This window comes from Varanus komodoensis, unplaced genomic scaffold, assembly GCF_004798865.1.
Source record: "Varanus komodoensis strain SLA01 unplaced genomic scaffold, ASM479886v1 scaffold19, whole genome shotgun sequence".
Taxonomy (NCBI): Eukaryota; Metazoa; Chordata; class Lepidosauria; order Squamata; family Varanidae; genus Varanus; species Varanus komodoensis.
Genome location: NW_025335550.1, coordinates 1,331,026 through 1,348,431, shown reverse-complemented (window position 1 = coordinate 1,348,431; position 17,406 = coordinate 1,331,026). Strand labels below are relative to the sequence as shown.

General features: G+C 48.7%; 1 protein-coding gene across 1 annotated transcript in view; it reads right to left on the bottom strand.

Annotated features, from left to right (window-relative positions):
- The window catches only part of TSHZ3 (teashirt zinc finger homeobox 3), a 129,398-nt gene extending 125,577 nt beyond the window's left edge, over positions 1 to 3,821 (bottom strand). The window contains exon 1 of the mRNA XM_044427755.1: positions 3,625 to 3,821. Within this exon, the coding sequence (XP_044283690.1) occupies positions 3,625 to 3,664 (40 nt within the window). The 5' untranslated portion in view covers positions 3,665 to 3,821. The remainder of the gene's footprint in view (positions 1 to 3,624) is intronic.
- Positions 3,822 to 17,406: the final 13,585 nt, after the last annotated feature.

Sequence of the window (17,406 nt, the reverse complement as noted above, 5' to 3'; positions counted from 1 at the left end):
AGAAACACTGTCTCCCTCCCCAGTACATGATGTCCTCTTAACTCAAATGACAAGAATTGAAAAACTGCTACCCAAATAAACCTGTAGGCATTTTTGTTTGTTTGAAAGAAGAAAGGAAACCCTCCCAGCTCCTCCTTTTCCACAAGTCTGTCTCTGCTACTCAACCCAAGTCCTAAAGAAAACACACAGGCACGATCATTTTTACAGATTCTTGATTCTTCCAGACAGATTTAGTCTTTTCCCTTGTGATATTAACACTTGGGCTAGACATGAAGAATTTGCGCACCTGTCTTGAATGCTTGGTAAAAGCTCTCTAGGCTGCCGAGAGTTCTTTGTTGTTGTTATTCTCCTCCAGACCATTACGAGGGCCCTAATTCCTATGACATGATTATCCAGGTACTAAAGCCCATTTGTCACCTGCAGCAGAAAATTGAGTTAATGCACAACTAAAGGCAACCAGGACTGTGTAATATCAACTTGATTACATCAAACTAGCTCCAAACCTAATTCCGCTGGATGACACTGCGTGGAGCTTGTCATCTCCAATCATTAAAGCTGTCAGGAATCCATCAGGTTTACAGCTAATTAGGTGAACACTAATGAAGCTGGCAAAACAACTTTTCTTTTTTTATGGCTGAGCGGACCTTTCAGTTTGGAGGGGGATTTTTTTTTCCTAGAGTATTCTCAATGCTTCAGGAGACTAGATTTCCTGAGTGACGAATCAACGGATATATGTGTGTGTGCATGTCTGTGTGTCTTCTCTCTCCAACACACATATTTTCCTCTCTTTTGCTCTATCAGTACAAGGCAATAAATTTGTCATCACTCTGAGTACACCACAAAAGCACTCATGAATCCCATACCTTGCAGCTCGGACTTCCAAAACATTTCTGTTTATGTTTCTTGTGTATCTAAATGTTTAACAAAGTAAAATCAAATCCGCACTTCTTTCTCACATCAACCACATAGTGAAATAAATAAGCACTTTGTTCTTAAATAAGCAGATTTCATTCATTCTATGCCCCCACCCCTTTATCCATTAGCCAAAGGCATTTTCATAAAGTAAAGCGAGTGTATGAGAAAGAATGAAAGCACTCACTCTGCCAACTTCTGATTGACCATTAAGCTATTGATAAATGTGCCTGTCAGGAGAGAGACAATTAAATCAAATATGAAACAAAGTCGTTTTGACGGGTCATTTTGATAGAGCAAAGCCATTCTTCCATTTCCTATTAGTCCTATAGTCCTTTTCTTTCAGGGGTTTTTTTTTTTTTTTGGTGGGGGGGGTTGATGAGTATTTCTTAACCAACCTGCTAGCTTATGCTTCTCAACTCCTACCTTTTCTTTTCTAAAACCTGAAAAGGACATCTTTCTAGGTATTCTCTAGGTTTAAGTGACTCGCATGCCTTTCCAAAAGATGCTTGGCTTCATCAGAAGCTTTGCACTGTAGACACTCCAACAGCTAGCAGAGAACTCACTCCTGCTCACTACAGCGAGCTTTGCAAGTGGTTTGTACAAATTACACATAAAAGAGAAACATCTCTCAAAAAGGTAAAGCTCAGCAGAAAACAGAGGTCATTCCCACCCTCTCAACTAGATCATACGGTCTGGCAATTTTTCCTTCTTTGAACACTGCAAGTTCAAAACTAAGTTCGGCCCTGAGAAGAGGCCCTAACTTCCTGAGGATGGTTGCTGTCCTTGAAATGAAACATTGGTTTTGATTCAGCCTTTCCATGTTGATTAAGGGGACATTCCCAATTCATGTAGCAAGAATGTGTGCAGACTCATTCTTGCAGTATGTCTTGACTGACAGCACCACAGAGGTTAATGACAGAATGTGTGTGAACATGATCACGCTGCAAAGAAAAACTTTTCCTAAAACTTTCCAGCTGCCAAACAATGGAAAAGGGTTACAGAGAGGAACAAACAGCTTTTCCTATCACTTTTGTTAAAAGGATAACAACCACCTTAGGAAAAAGAATTGGGAAATGGAATTAAGGCACGTGGATATAATGTGTGTGATTAATTTCTAGAAAAATTAAACTTGCCGCCTGTGCAAGCCCGTCTGTCTTGTCTTCCAGCAGACCAAGACTTTTGAGAGAAGATGCTGTTACAAAGTAACCCTTCCTTTTCAAGAATGGATATATTCACTGATTCAGCATAGTATGAAGGGCACTGGCAAACTGAAAGGCGCTTCTGAGTACAGTGCCTACGGTTTGCTCCTAAAGATCACAGAAACAGTGCTTCATCCTTCCCTTACTGAGTACTTTTCCTCTTCTCCCAGTTAGAACCTAGGAGAGCTTTTCTCTTTCTAGAGTGCTAGAAGATAACCTCCGATGAATTCCCTCTGCCCACGCCATCTCAACAAACCAAACAGAAACCCTGAAAGTTACACTGGCAGAGCTCACAGGCCACGTGTGTGACGTCATAACGGAGTTTGGCGTTACCATGGCAAGTGATTTATTGAGGTTTATTGGGAATGAATAGATCAAAGGCAGCCGGATGACAGGCAATCAATCAGCCATCAAATCAAGGATGGCAACAGGCCAATGAAACTCTGTTCCAGGCCATATCCTCTCCCACCCCTGGCTAAAGATTACCGCAAAATAAAATGTGTGTGTGATTTAAGGAAGGACTGAGGGGGAGGGAAGGGATGAATATTTGTTTTGCAAACCTGCCCTTTCTATAAAATTGTGTTCACAAATTAAGGAAGAACTAGCTAACCTTCCTGACAGTAAATAAAGCAACCTGGATTTTTTAAGCCAAAAAGGAAAGGGAAAGGATCTATGAAACAAACTCTGGAAAGTGTGAAAAATGTAAAGAGAGATCCCCAATGTTATCTGACAATATCCAGAGCTCCTTTGGCTCTGTTTTGCTGTTTTATAAATGAAAAATCAGTGGGATCAAGGATGCCCAAGTAGTGACCAGCCAGCCTGAAGGGTCCTGATGGCACCCTTGCCAGAAAGGACCCCAAAGGAAGAGGAAACAGAATGAAAGTTGCATGAAGGAATTCTATCTGTGTCTGAACAGGATCCCTAACTGTATGGGTTCTTCGCAGACACACACACCATGGGTTCTTCGCAGACACACACACCAGCACGAGAGCCAAACAAGACTAACACAACTGATTATTTGGGTGAAAAACGGAAACCAGAAAGGTGGGAAGAAGCGAGAAAGAAAAGCAAACCCTGGCTTCTTCCAAAGACTCATCTGTGTATAAGTCACCTAGAAAATGCACAATTTGCAAGTGCCCCAGAGCAGTGGAAGGGATGGAGCCAGGGGCTTCTCCACCCCCTCCAAAAATGAAAATAAAGTACGGGAAAGAACTCCGAATGGCCATCACACCAACAAACCACCCCCTGTCTAAACCCCACCCTACTTTGTAAATCTTTGGCATGAGACAGAGAAGAGGTGGTTGTTTTGAAAAAGAGGATCTGTCTAATACGAAAAGAGGAAAGGGGGAAAGGGTCTGCCCCAAAGGGGGAAAACCATATAATATATCCAACCCAGAGTGGAACCTTATGGAAAAGAAAGAAGGGACGGGGTGGGGGAGAGAGAGGGGGAGCACTGGAGAGGAGACACCCCCACACACAACCCAGCGCCTTGCTAGGCAGTTCCTCGTACCTGCTGCGCGCCGGGGCGCTTGCTGCTTCCTCCGGGGCATGCTGAAGCGCAGCGTCCGCGGGCAGCACCCGCAGGAGGGCTGGGAAGAGGCTGCCGGCTTCGGGCTGGGGGTAGGCAGAGTTGCTTCAGCCCCCTCGATCCGGGCTGAGGAGCCGCTCCAGGCTGGGCTGCAGGGCGAGCTTTGTGTTGTTGCTGCCGCCGCCGCCGCCGCCGCCGCTGCTGGGCATGCACGATGTGGACGACGCCGAGGAGGAGGAGAGGAGGAGGAGGAGGAGGAGAAGGAGGCGGAGGCACGCGAAGGGAGAGGAGAGCGCGCGCAAAGGACAGCCCCGATCTCGCTGCTGCTGCTGCCGCCGCCGCCGCCGCCGCCGCCGCTGGCACAAGAAGCGCGCACGGGGAGCCGGAGGGGGGGGCTAGTTTGACAGATCGCCCCGCGGGCGGGAGGAGGAGAAGCCCCCCGGCGAGCGGAGGAGGGCTGTGGGGAGCCCTTCGGAAGAACCCCCCGGCCCGACCCGGCGGCGGCGCCTCCTCTGTGGGCAGCTCACGGCATAAAGCTCCCGAGGTCCTCCGTCTCGCGCGCGCTCTCTCGCCGTGGCCAAAAAGGAAAACACAGAAAAGCCGGAGGCGTCGCTGCTCTCGCCGCCGCCGCCGCGAGGTGCTGGCTCAGCTCGGTGGGGCTGCGTCCCTCTCTCGCTGCCGCGCTCCGACGGCTCCCCGGTCGGCGCCGGAGGAGCGGCTCCGGCGGCAACAGGCGACGCTTGAAGGGGAAAAGAGATGATCGCAGTGTGACTCCAACTAGTCGCCGGAGAGGACGCGAGAGCCGAGTGGGGCGCTCGGCCGCCCGCACGCCCGCCGCGGCCGCCCCGCTGCTACTCCTGACGCCGCTGCCTTAACTCTTTGCGCCTCGCGCGGCACCCGCCCAGGCGCGCACCGGGGGCAACGGAGGGAGAGGGGGTGCTGCGGAGGGGGGATCCCCCAAGATCTGAGCCAGGAGAAAGAGGGGGAGGGGATAGGGAAGGAGGGAGGGAGGGAGGGAGGGAGGATCCCTTTCTCTTCCCCCTCCTCCCGCCAGCCCCAATTTCCCCTCCCCGCTCAATTCAAGCTCTCGTCTGGACACAGCGCGTCGACACTCCGCCCTGCAACCAGCCCAGCTTCGCCCAATGCATATGATCTCGGGGGGTTGCCAGCCTCCGGAATAAAGACGGGGCGGGGGTGTCCCAGACCTCAGGCCACCGGGAAGGAAGATGTGGGCCCTGTTGGCCCGTCCCTGGCATCCCTAAATTGTGCAAGCTGCGCCGTTATCCCACCGAAGTGCCTTCCCGGGACCTCTCCCCCGCTGAGGTAGCCCAAGGTAACGGAGAACGCCGCCTGCGCCTTTCCCCAGCTCCAGCGCACCACCCGCAGCCCCGGCCTTTCCATGTATTATGCTCTGGCTTCATCTCTCCGACCCACGACCCAAGGGAGTTGGAGGGACCGATAACCCTGGCCCTGGTTTGGACCCGGTAGAGAAACCCTGACCTTGGTTTGGATTTCTTCTTTCCAGGCTCCCCATTCTGGCCACATTTCCAGGGCTTTAATCCAGTCTCGCTCTGGCTGCAACACTGGAGAGCGGGACGGATACGAGATGCAGGCCAGAAGAGCAGAGTTGGATTGTGCAAACGCGCCCCTCCGCCACCCAAAAACCACCACCGCGTGTTCCTTGCCTCCATCACATGCCCTTGCCGAGTTCCCCGCATCTTTTGGGGTGTCTCCCCTAAATCCATCCAAGGGTTGAAAATGAAACGCGCGCGAACTTGGGGCACACCTTCCATAACGCTCTCCTGGATGGTCTTCTCTATGGAGGGGGATTTCCCCGAAAGCCCTTCGGAGATCTTTCTCCCTATACCACCCCGTATTCCGCTTCAGTCCTTCGCCGCCGCCGCTCCCTCCCCCTCGCCCCCATAGCCAAGGGAAGCCCACTTCCAGAGACCTCTGCATCCGCTTCCTGGCGCCCCGAGCCAAAAGGGATGACCGGTGGGGCGAGGGAAGACATTCACTACCTACCCAGCAAGTAGGAGAATCTTCCCGCACAACGCGCGCACCACGCACATCCCCCACTCCGGCAAAGTAAAGTCTGGGAAGTGCGTGTAAGGCGTGCGTAACGGGGTGTGGAAAGGGTGAGCACAAGTTCGTCCGGGCGGCCCGGCCTCCCTAACCGCCGAGACTCCGCCGCCGTCGAGGCCTTGACGGCTCATCTGTCAAAAGGCGCAGGAAGTGCGAAGGAGCTCTCGCCAGCCCCCCCAGCTCGGGCTACCCCTCAGGCTGGGCACTGCTCTCCGAGTCCCTGCCCTGCACCCCGAAATGATCTTCTCCTGCATTTATTGGCCGGTTTATTTATTCACTTTTCGTCTGCCGCATAACCTTTGGCTCCCCTGCGAAGGGCAGCTCTGCGGCTTTGATCTGGGGCGGCAGCACTTCCGAGGAGGCGTCAGATTTGGAAGGCTTGCGCGGTGGTGCGGCCCCAGCGACGCAGGGAGGAAGTTCCATCGGAGTGAACCAAGCTTCCCTCCGAGCAGAGCTCAACAGGATCGGGGCCCGCACGTGCCACGATCTCCCTCTCTGCTCCTCCTCCTCTAACCCCTCCCCCATATTAAAGCAGCTCCACCCATTCCCTCGGCGCGCCTTAAAATCAAACGCACCTCTGCGATCTCACCGTCTTCCAGGCCCGGAGCATTAAAGCATCCATCAAGACCTCACACCCACGTCGCTGACACCACGCCACCCGCCCCTTCCAGTGACCTACCAGCGTGCCCTGGGGTTGGAGTGCCTTCCTACTACTGCAGCCATACTTCCAAGGTTTCCGGCCCGGATTCCTCTTCTCCCAGCACTCACACAAACACTCGCCGCCACCCCCCCCCCCCCGCCCCCCCTTTTCCCCGTCTTTTGCTGCAGAGGAAGTCCACTTCGGAACGACTCTCTCTCTCGCTTCCTCTTTATCTGCTCACGCTTTTGTACTTTTCATGTCACCGTGCAAAGATTCCCAGGAAACTCTGCCAGTGGTGGAAAATAGACTAGCTAAGCATAGTCCATTGCAAAAGAAGAAAGCATTTCCTCTTCTTTTTTTTTCTTCTTCACACACATATGCGTATTTTTTCCATTTGTGTTTTTTATTTTTACGCTACTTTTTCTTCTGCTTTCCTCCCTTCCCCACCACGCTCTCCCTGTCTAGTCCAAGATCATTGGTGGGGATGAGATGGAGGGTGCGGGGGGGATAGATCTCGAACATCCTGGCTTTGCCAAAGAGCGGTCGGCGAATCGATGCGCTGCGCGTTTGATTGGGTATCCCTGGCTTGCAATAAGGTTCGGGGAAAGGAAGGGGGGACCCTTCGCCGTGCTTCAAGTGCTTTATGAACATGGATCAGAAGGCAGAGCCAAGCACCTACTCGACTGCCAATTGCACCCCCTCTCCCCCCCCTGCTCTCTCTCTCTCTCTCGCTTGCTCGCTCGCTCTTCCGCCCCCTCTTTTTTTTTTTCTTTGTGTGGCTGATATTTAATAACAGCTCTAGCAAATCACAGACGAGCGCCTTTAAGACCCAGATGCTTTACTTAAGAGAAGTCTAGAAAACATCCGTAGTAAATAATGTTGATCTCTCTCTCGCAGGATTTTTATCTTTTCAAGAATTTGGATTTTGTTTTTTTGTTTCCACGGGGCAAGAGTGAAGGCTGGGGTGGGGTGTGAATGACCTCACTTTTGAGCAGGAGCATGCTGGAAAGCGTCTCCTTCTGCTCCTGTTTTCCAGTCTTGGGATCAGTCTCGAGGACCTCACTCAGTGCAGATGTTCCCGCATCTCCAGCAAGAGTTGGTTTTGCAGAAGGAGGCGGGACTACATGCCCCCTTCCCATTACGGGTTGGGGTGGGGTGGGGGGAGTCGAAAAGTGGAGTGCGCCTTTAGCTGTTCCTGCCTTGATGTTTTCTTTTGAGAGAGAGAGGGAGGGGAGGGGAGGGGAGGGGAGGGGAGGGAGAGCCGGTCGTTAGGTCGAGCACACGCACAACACACACGTATTTTACAGTCTTCGAGAAATTGCAACAGCGCACGGGGGAAACAAACATCCTCCAGAAGCATAAAACAAACCCTAACACCAGAAAGCCGAGGGTGAGTTGTCTTGTCAACGGCGGTTTGGGCAGCCAGATTTTCTCGGTTCCGTGGCATTGCTGTTGCCGTGGCTGGCTTTTCTTCGCGCTGATGCAAGAAATCTTGAGCAATCTTCACCTTCCACCCCTTCCCCCGCACCCGCGCCCCGCGCCCTCCGTCCCTGCGCGTGTGCGCGCGCGTGGCTCGTTTGCGCCAGAAATGGGCGACTTTCACGCCGCCGGGAGGCTCGGAGGGTTCTCCGCGCCCGTCCCCTCCTCGCCACCCCCCGTCCCGAGAACTCCCCCCGCCGGCCTGGCTGGGTCTGCCGCTAGATCCGCCCCAACATCTGTCCATCCTTCCGCTGGCGCATCCATCAGTGTCACCCGGACAGCGCGCTGCCACGCAGCCCAGCCTGGATCCCGCGGTCGCCAACTTCGCTAGGGAGCGGGGCAGCAGGCGTCTTCGCGCCCAGCCTTGCGCGGGGGGGGGAGAACGGGGGGCAGGGGACGAGAGAGACCCCCTAAGCTCCAGGAAGTTGGCTCGCTTTCCTCACGCACAGACCTGCGCCGTTCTCCTCCGCTCCCCGGCCAGTCCCTCGTGCCTGTTACATCCGTAAACTGGAGACTGACCTGGTTGGGAGGGTGCCTGGTCTCGGAAGAGGGCGGCAAGGGGCGCGGGGTGGCGGGGAGGGAAAGATGGGCAGAGTTGCATCCCGGCATCTCACTGGATCTATCTGGGGGTTTTCCGAAGGAGCGGATGCTAAATCTGTCTTGCGGGGGGACAGGGAGAAGAGAGACCATGTAATGGATAACCTAGGGCAGGGTATTACGTTTCATAAATCCATAGGATCTGGACGAGGCTGGAAGAATATTTTCAAGGGAGTTATTCTGAGCCAAAAAAAGAAGAAAACATAGGCAAAACTTTCCCTTTCTTTTTCTTTTTTTTTTTTCTTCCAGGCACTGTTCTCTAGAATGAAAACACAACATCTAATAGTTCTTTCTTTGCCAGGTTCAAGATCAGGAGGGAAATCAATTTAAGGCTTGCCTGTAAATGCATAGTAAGTCACACCCCGAAATCTGCTGTTTAGTGGGGAAAGTACCTATGTTTTCCTCAATGGGTTGGTTCTCTCTTAATTGGCTTCCTCTCACCTTTCAACTAAGTGAAAGATCAGGAAGCTGCAATTTTCCAAAGGTCGGAGAACACCCCACACTCACGCGTCTGATTCCCTCCTTCTCCCCACCAATCTGCTCATCTTTCTCTAATCCTTTATTATATGTAATCTGCATGATGTCATGGGTAACCTTCCTGCTTTCACAACACAATGGACTAGACTCGATCGAAGGAGGCAGGAAAGTTTATACAACAGGAAGGTGGGGAGAGTGAGAGAGAGGCTCAAAGCGGTTTATCTCTTGCGGGTCTCCAGCCCCCTTTGTCTACAGTTATTAAATTGGGAATATCTACATTTTAACAACACACATGGAGTGCTGGTTTTTCATCAGGCATATTCTAATGGCTGCAAGATGGCATCAAATTTGAAATAATACACACACAATTTGTGCTCACAGCGCACATTTATGCAGAGAGAGCGAAAGAGATTTGTACAGAATAAGAAATCCCTAATATCCCTTCTTTCCAATGAGTAACGATATTCGTCTTTCTTTCCTTGCACAGATAGCTATAATTTAAGGCAGTGGAGGGGGTAGACAGAGAAAGAGAAATGTTCTCTTATTAACTTATAATAACTCCTAGGTTTAACTGATCAGTGGAATACTCTAGGAAGTGAATCTTGCGAAAGACATAGAACATTTTAGGAGAACAACTTTAGACTGGTGTCTGGGAGCTGCCCGCAAAAAATGGGTGCTTATGGTGATTCTCAGCAGACACCTGATCCAAACTGGCACTGTTTTAATGAAGGTATTGCAACCACAGGGGTGGGGGTTGAACTTAGTTTTTAGGTATCCCCTGGTTTTCCTTTTGTTTTAAATGATGTGCAAGCTTTGTCCAGAGAAGGGTCCAAAACTGAATGGCCTGGCAAGCATGGCCATTTTTAGATACAGGTTCTCTTATGTCTGAGTGAGGATACTCCGTTAGCAAATCACGTCTTCTAGCCTGAACACACATATCAGTAACTTTTAATATATTTATTTTTGCGAAGTTTATTTTGCATTATCCTTTGACCTTACCTTCTAATTATTAATAATAATAATTTCTAAGAAATTTTAACCTCATTATACTAAGTTGACTTTAAAATATTTTTGATAAGTAAAATAAGAAGCAAGCACTTCAATAAAAGCTCAGAGCTGTGAAAGAATGGCAAGGCATTCAAAGGGGAATTTGGCTTCTGAAAATAGCAGGTTTCTCTTGAGCTATTTCTTTCTCAGATCAAGATAATGTGAGTTTTATTATATTTGGGGCTTCAAAGAAAGGACTGTGCCAAATGCACATGTGTAGGTAGCCACAAATTTGTTATCCTTCGTGGCTGGCTAAAGGCTGCTGTAGGACTTTTTTCATTGATACACAGCAACCTGCAGCTTGCTAAACTTGCAAGCACACACAGAGACCAACAAGTGCAAACTAGCTAAGGTCCTTGACTAACCTAGTCTTTTCCATGGTGAATCAATAGGGATGACTCAAAAGTTAACCTAGGAAGTTGCTGCCTGCTTTGGTTAAAGGACAATGTTGTTTAGGCCTCATGTAAAACTGGGAGTAAGGAACTGCCCAGGGACATACCAATTAACCCAGGGAATGATCCATCCAAACTGCCCAGAATATAGGGGCCCTTTGGCCTGGGAGTGTCAAAGGAAAGGGAATGAAAGCAAGAATCTTTTAGAAATACCCAGAAGAGTAGAAATAGGAGGTGTTCTGTTTTTGTTCTTTAATGGAGAGGGTTGTTTCCTTTACTCTGCTACTGGGAGCTGATTTTATTGCCATGCCACAAATAAGTTTCGGTCTGTATCACAGGGAAAGGGACTCCTTCCCAAAGAGCCTGCCGGTCCACTTGCACCCCTTGAAAACCAGCTGTGGGTGACTCCACCATCCTAGGCAGGTTTATGCAGAAACGTGTGCCATTGTGTACACCTGGGTTTACTCCCAGGTAAAGTGCCTGTAGGTGGAACCTCACAGATCCCCCTCGGCTGGATGTTCAAGCAAGCAACTCAACACGTCTTTCCTTCTCTTGCGCCATCACATCCACATGTTCTGGAGGCAACAATTCATTCCTCTCCCGTCACCCCAACTTTATTGAAAGCGTGGCTTGAATTTTGTCAAAGGGAAGGGAAAGAAAAACTTGGGGTTGGGCTAACTAAGAGTATATAAAGAGGAAATGGATGTATATGTTTGATGTATTGCTCTATATGCTTAAAAAAATCGACATGACTTCTTTGCCACCCGCTCCCCCTCCCCGACATCCTTCTGTTGTATAAAAGACAAAAGTATTGGTGAATCTATGTTTCCAAATGCTCCTATCGGAAGACAAATTCGTGATCCTGGGAGAGAGAAAGAAACTAACTTTTATAGTGTGGGGGGAGGGGTTCATTTGAAAATTGCCGGTGAATACCACTTTCCTTGGAATGCAAGTGGATCAAAAAGAAAAAGAAAGAAAAAACCATTTTATTTGGACGTGTGCAAATTGTTTTGGTAAGCTAATCTGCACGGCAGCAAAGTTTGCTTTTCTGATTCCAGCCGCTCTATCCTAACAGAACAGCTGTTTTGCCTGCTACTTCCCCAAAGAATGGTTCCCGTTTTGACAGGGAGAGGGGGAAAAGAGCCCAGCAATTCCGAGCTGGAAAGTTTTTAAAGCCATTTTTATTCAGATTTTTTTTTTGTGGGGGGGCGACCATAATGCCATTGTTCTGCGGAGTTTAAACAATTATTTAACAATACGCCACACACACACACACACACACACACACGTGCGCGCGCCAGCCTGCCTTCTTAAGATCTTCAACCAATTTTGTGTTTGCGCGCGTGTGTGTGTAATTCTCCTCATAGTTAGATTTAGCAATGGAGCCTGAAACCCCTCAAGGGAGAAGCTTCTATTTCGCCTTTTAAAAAATAAAATAAAATAAAATAAAAATGGGAAATGTGGCTTGTCTTCCATCCCTGAGTTGCATCTCTTAATTTCGACCACTCCCCGCTTTCTTGAAAATGAGCCAATGCTGAAATCGATCCCAAGCGCCTTTACTGCATCCCATCCCGCCGCCTTCTCTTTCCAGGCTCTTTTCGCAGCCAAGCCGCCGGGTGGACGTGGTTTTAACACCAAGAGCCTAAAATACGCTGACGCCGGGCGGAAGCCCCCCGGGCGCCTGCAGCCCGCGACCCCAGTGGCTTCCCCCGGCACGCGGCTTGGAGGAAGGTGGCCACGCTGCCCACGCTTGCTCGGGAGTAAGTGTCGCGAAATGGCCCCGAAGTGGACAGCCCCATCAGAGGAGCATCAGATCAGGGGGCCAGCTCAGAGTCTTGGGGAGCAGGTAGAGCGAGCAGGTGGGTAAACGGGTCGTCGCTTTACCTGCGCCAGGTAGCCCGGCTATTTCCAGCGCGCTCAGGTCCATGAGCTGCAGCCGTGCGCTTTTCGAATGGAGTTGCGCCTAGCAGAGGAAGAGGGAAAGGGGAGAGGGCGCTGCTTTGACCTTTGTCCCCTGCGGAGGTGGGAAGGGGCTCCTCTAAAAGTTTGCTCTCCTTGATTTCTTTTCAGCCATTTGCTTCGGTCCCAAAATCGCCACCGGGAACTCCCATCTCGCCCAGACGAAACCCGAAGGGTTTCCAAGCTCCCCTGGCTAACTGTTCTCGCTTCCTTCTCCGGGCAGATGCGACATCCAAACGTAGATGCAGCCCCCTTTGTAAGGAGGGTGGAGATGAGCGCACGGAAAAGGGACCTGTGCCTTTGGGCAGAAAAGGGAAAATTTGGCAAGTGCAAAGTTTCAGGTGGGCGACTCCAGACGCTCACTGCAGAATTCTCCCTGCTTCCTCGCCCCGGCCGCGGTAACAGCCCCTTCCCCGCACCCCAAAAGCCAGACCGAGTAGCTTCGTGTCTGCCTGAACTGATCTGACAAGAAGCCTGCCATCTTCCAAGGGCGAGCTTGCAACCGCTCAGTTATTTTACCCTGGGACGTCCCGCTTTCGCCCTCGCACATGCTTGGTGCGAAGAGGACTCCGCTCTCTTTCCCCCTTTCCTGCAACCGTCGGAAGGCTGCAAAGTTGCAAACACTTTGCGTTCCGCTCGCGCGAAAAGGAGGGCTGCGCAGAGAAGACGTGAGGAAAAGAAAAGCCCTTTTCCAGAAACAACTGGCCATTTGTTTGGAAGGAAGAGGAAGGGGATGCCTCGCAGAGCCGCGGCGGTGGAATTGCTGGGCAAGCAGAAGGAAGGGAGGGAGGGGAAAAGACACAGATCCTGCAACGCCACCAGAGGCGACAGCAAATGCTATTTATATTAAGCCATGAGAGATTAGTCAATTTCACACACCCTTAGGAAGTTTTGCTAGCAGGCGCCTTTGCATAAATGGGATTGCTCTCTTTTGGGTGAGGTTGTGTGTGTGTGTGTGTGGAGGGGGGTGCTTTTGTGTGTGCTTAGAAGGGCACATGCAATAGCAACTGTCCTAGATGGTGATGTCCACATTTCTCGATACTTTTCGCAAAAACCCGGCGATTCTGACCCAATAAAATGCGGCTGAAACAGAAAACACCTTCCATTTGGTTGCAGACGAATGATGCGGGTGGGGGATGGAAAACAAATAATAATTTGCCCTCTGGTTAGTTGATGCATTACCTAAACAAACAAACAAAAACTGAACACACAAAACAATTGTGTTCAACAGTTTGTCTTTAAACCCGTTCCAAAAAGTTTGGGCACCAACACAGGCGTGGTTACTTGGAAGGAAGTCCTGCTGAGTTCAGAGTGGTTTACTCCCAGGTAAATGTGTATAAGATAATAGCCTGCTTGTTTTTGCTTATCAGTGGAGAGTTAAACACATCCTGAAAGGCAAGCTAAGGAACTCACATCGTTTTGGCAAGAGTGATTCACCCTCAGGTCCAAGCGTTTTTAGCATCCCTTTTTCTTGACTAGTTCTGTGTATTGCTCTGCAAGAGAAAAGAGAGAAGTTTCCCTTCTCTAGAACACAATGGGAAAGATGCTTTGGAAGTGCAGTACATTTATCAAAGCAGGGGAAAGATGCAAAGGATTTAGAGGAAACCCGGCTACTTAGGCTTAGGGGGAAATGTGTCTTTTTAAGAACTACTTTTTAAGGTGTGGTGACTAGATGTAAAAGCAGGAAGCAGCTTGGTGGTGGTGGCGGCTTGCACAGGTTCAGAGGTTATAAGTAGTCAGAAACTATCTTCTGCAACACAGTTATAGGTTAGAAGAGCTTGGGCTCTTGGTGGTCAGGGTGAAGAATGGGTAACCCTTAAACAACATCACATGAGCACATCCTTTAATCCAGCATCCCCAGCCTGGAACCTTTCAGATGTTTTGGATTGTAACTCCCAGCATACCTGCCCCAAGCCATGCTGGGCAGGGCTGTGAGAAACTGAAATCCAAAATGTCTGGAGGGCACCAGGCTGGGGAAGCTTGTGTCAATCTTTAGGAAATCATCTTGGCTATCTCAAGAGAAGCACATGGATTACAGGACAAAGTGACCCCAGCAATTCTTTCCTATCACCTGCTATGGAATATTTTTTCAACTAATGATATCTGAATCGAACCAGGGACCATTTGTATATCCAACATACCCCAGGAATTTTCCATTCTGAAAATGAGAAGCATCTGTAGTTAGGAATGAGTGTTAATTTAGTTCAGTTCATTAAAAACAATCTTTAGAAATGTCTTCATAATGAAATCAAAAACATGCACCGATACTAAGAAAGAAAGCAAAACTGACATATCCATCCATCCAGGCTCAAGAATCTTAAGTGTGTTGCTCTTAAGTCTTGGCTGGAATCTCTACATTCAACCCTGTTTGTGGTGCTGAATTAGGATAGCCACCCCATTTCCTCAAGGACAGGGTCCCACATCTTTACCAGCATGGCAGGAAACTGTGTCATGGTCCTTTCGTCCCAGGAACTGGTATACCTATTGAATATTGTAGATGCAGAAGGGTGGACAATTTCTGGGGTGGCTGTCACACAATTATTAAAGGTGCAGCTTCAACAGCCTACAAAACCCTGCTACTGTGGAGAAGAAATATTCACGCTGTTAGTGATGCCTCCATCAATGCTCTTTGTGCAATCTCACCAATTAAGAGAAATAGTTTGTAGATGGTGGGAGATGCTCTTGCATTATGTCACCCATTCCAAAGTTCTCATCCTTGGTCCTTTTGAACTAAAAATACTGCCAATTCTTTCCCACAATGGATGAGTTCAGATTGTAAACCCAACAATTTAATCTGTAGTTAATGAATGAATCAAATCAATGGCTATTAGGGCTTTCAAAGTTTAATTGAAGAAGCACCCATCTACCGTATTTCAGAGCATTACTTACAGTGGCTGTCATTCACTTCAGTTGATCACCATGCCATAGGAATTAAAAAAGGGCCACTTCATTCAGAAGAAATTACAAATGTCTCAGTTGGGCCAGAAAGCATTAATTGATTAATCAAAATGATGATTTGATGAGTTAATTAACTGCAAATTAAAGTATGCTTTCATAGAAATTCTGTGTGTGCACGAGAGTATATGTGGTAAGTGGAGAGTTTCCGCTTATTCACTGTTTAAAAAAAAAAATCTTTCTCTGGACTACCAAATTAGGTTTAGACAAATAGGATTTTAGGCAGGAGAAACAAAAAGAATTTGCAAAGTAAGATATCGCAAGTCTGAAGAAAAGTTAGGGTTTGTAAACACTAGTTAAACTGGTTCTATTAAACTGGCAGCATCTGTGAATGGATTCTGGGAATTGTCAAGGCCTGACAAGGATTTTATTTTATTTTATTTTGCACTCATAACGAACTAGTTGCAGATTTAGGGGAAGCCATTTGAAATGACATGAAGGTCACTAGCTTTTTTTTCTGGCAGGTCTCTTGTGCTTTTAATACCTGTGTGGCATGCAAACTATCACCGAATGAAATCTTTTCCAGAGCGGAAATGGAAAAGCAACATGTTTCCATATATTATACAGTTGATCAACACTGCTAAATGCTATGCTGATATCTTGAAATGTTTGATTGTATCCTTTCCAGACCACATGAGTGAGATGCTTTAATGACATTGGGAGTTTACAGAATGTGGGAAGACCAAGACAGAGGCCTGGTCTTCACATGCAACACATTTGGGTGACCGAGCTGAATGGATTGCATTGTTTTAGAGTGTATATTGGGAAGTAGATCTGAATGCTTGCATGAAACAACTTTCTGCTAGCAGAAACCAGTGAATCTGGTCTGAATTTTTCTCCTTACTGGTAAATGTCATTTGCTACTTGCGGCCCACTTTGTTTTGATGTGAAAACCATGACAAATGTGACACACATGCATCCAAACAAACACACCTGTGGGTACAGTTCTCTGGCTATACTTTGATTCTACTTCCTTGTCCCAATGTATGCATAGATCAGACCTTAATGAGCTGATATATTACATTTTTAAATGAGAGTAGACTGTCCGTGTGTCCTACTTTACAAAGGATTGTCCTCTGTTTGAAAGTGTCCAATGTCTGGTCTGAACGTGATTAAGACAAACCATAAGAATGGAAAGCCAGGCTCCTGAAGGTCTAAATGATGAACATGCCTCAGTGTCTACATATGGATTAGCACATGCTAACAAGGTTACCTACCCCTCATGTCCCACCTTTTGGCAATGTGTCAGTGGCCATGCAAGGTCAGATGTGGGATGAGGTGGAGTTGGACAACGTTCTAGCTCCTTCACTGGTGCAGGGAGACTCTTTCCGTTCCCGCAGCTGCACTTTGGGGCTCTTAAGTGATCGCACCTCTGAATAGAGAAGGCTTATATTGTCTCTATAGGTGAACTAAAATGCAAACAACAAAATAAGGTGGAGATGAATGTACATCCCCTCTTATTACCTTGGGCCACGTTGCATTATTGCTGTCAGTGTGATGATGGTCAGGCAGTACCTGTATTTGTTGGATCAATGCACAGGGATGCATTTATGTATCACTTTGTCTTCTACTCAAAAGGGGTCTTGGGTAGCATACATAGAAGACGCAGCTCCAACTCCCATTTATTGCACACTTGCAGCAAGGATGAAGGGGAGGTTAGGCCGGGCAATGGTGCTTTTGGTTGTGGCTTGTGGAGGCACTGATGGAGCTTCCTGGTGGAGAAGAAGGGGCTGGACCCAGCCTTGGCTGGGGTCAGGGAGTCATCTGTTGACCCTGTTCCCAGGTACTGTGGAAGGGAACTGGTCCTTAATCTCAAGAGGTCTTGAACAAGGGCTTCCGCAGGCTTCTAGCCAATTGCAGCGTGCATCCCACTGTGGGATGACATGGGATTGGTTTGATCCTGCAAGGGCTGTTCACATTCCTATTACAGCAGGGAAGCAGCATCTGTCCCTCACACAAAACCCAGAAAGGAGTTTTGTGGAGCCTTAAGAAAGACAACGAACTTGTGGAGTTCTAGTTCGTGAAACAGTTATGTCACAAAATAGATCCCATTACATCTTTTCTTCACAGGGCTCATTTTAATCAGTGGCAGTTTTGCTGAGTTCATTTTTCAAAAGAATTCACCGAAATTCA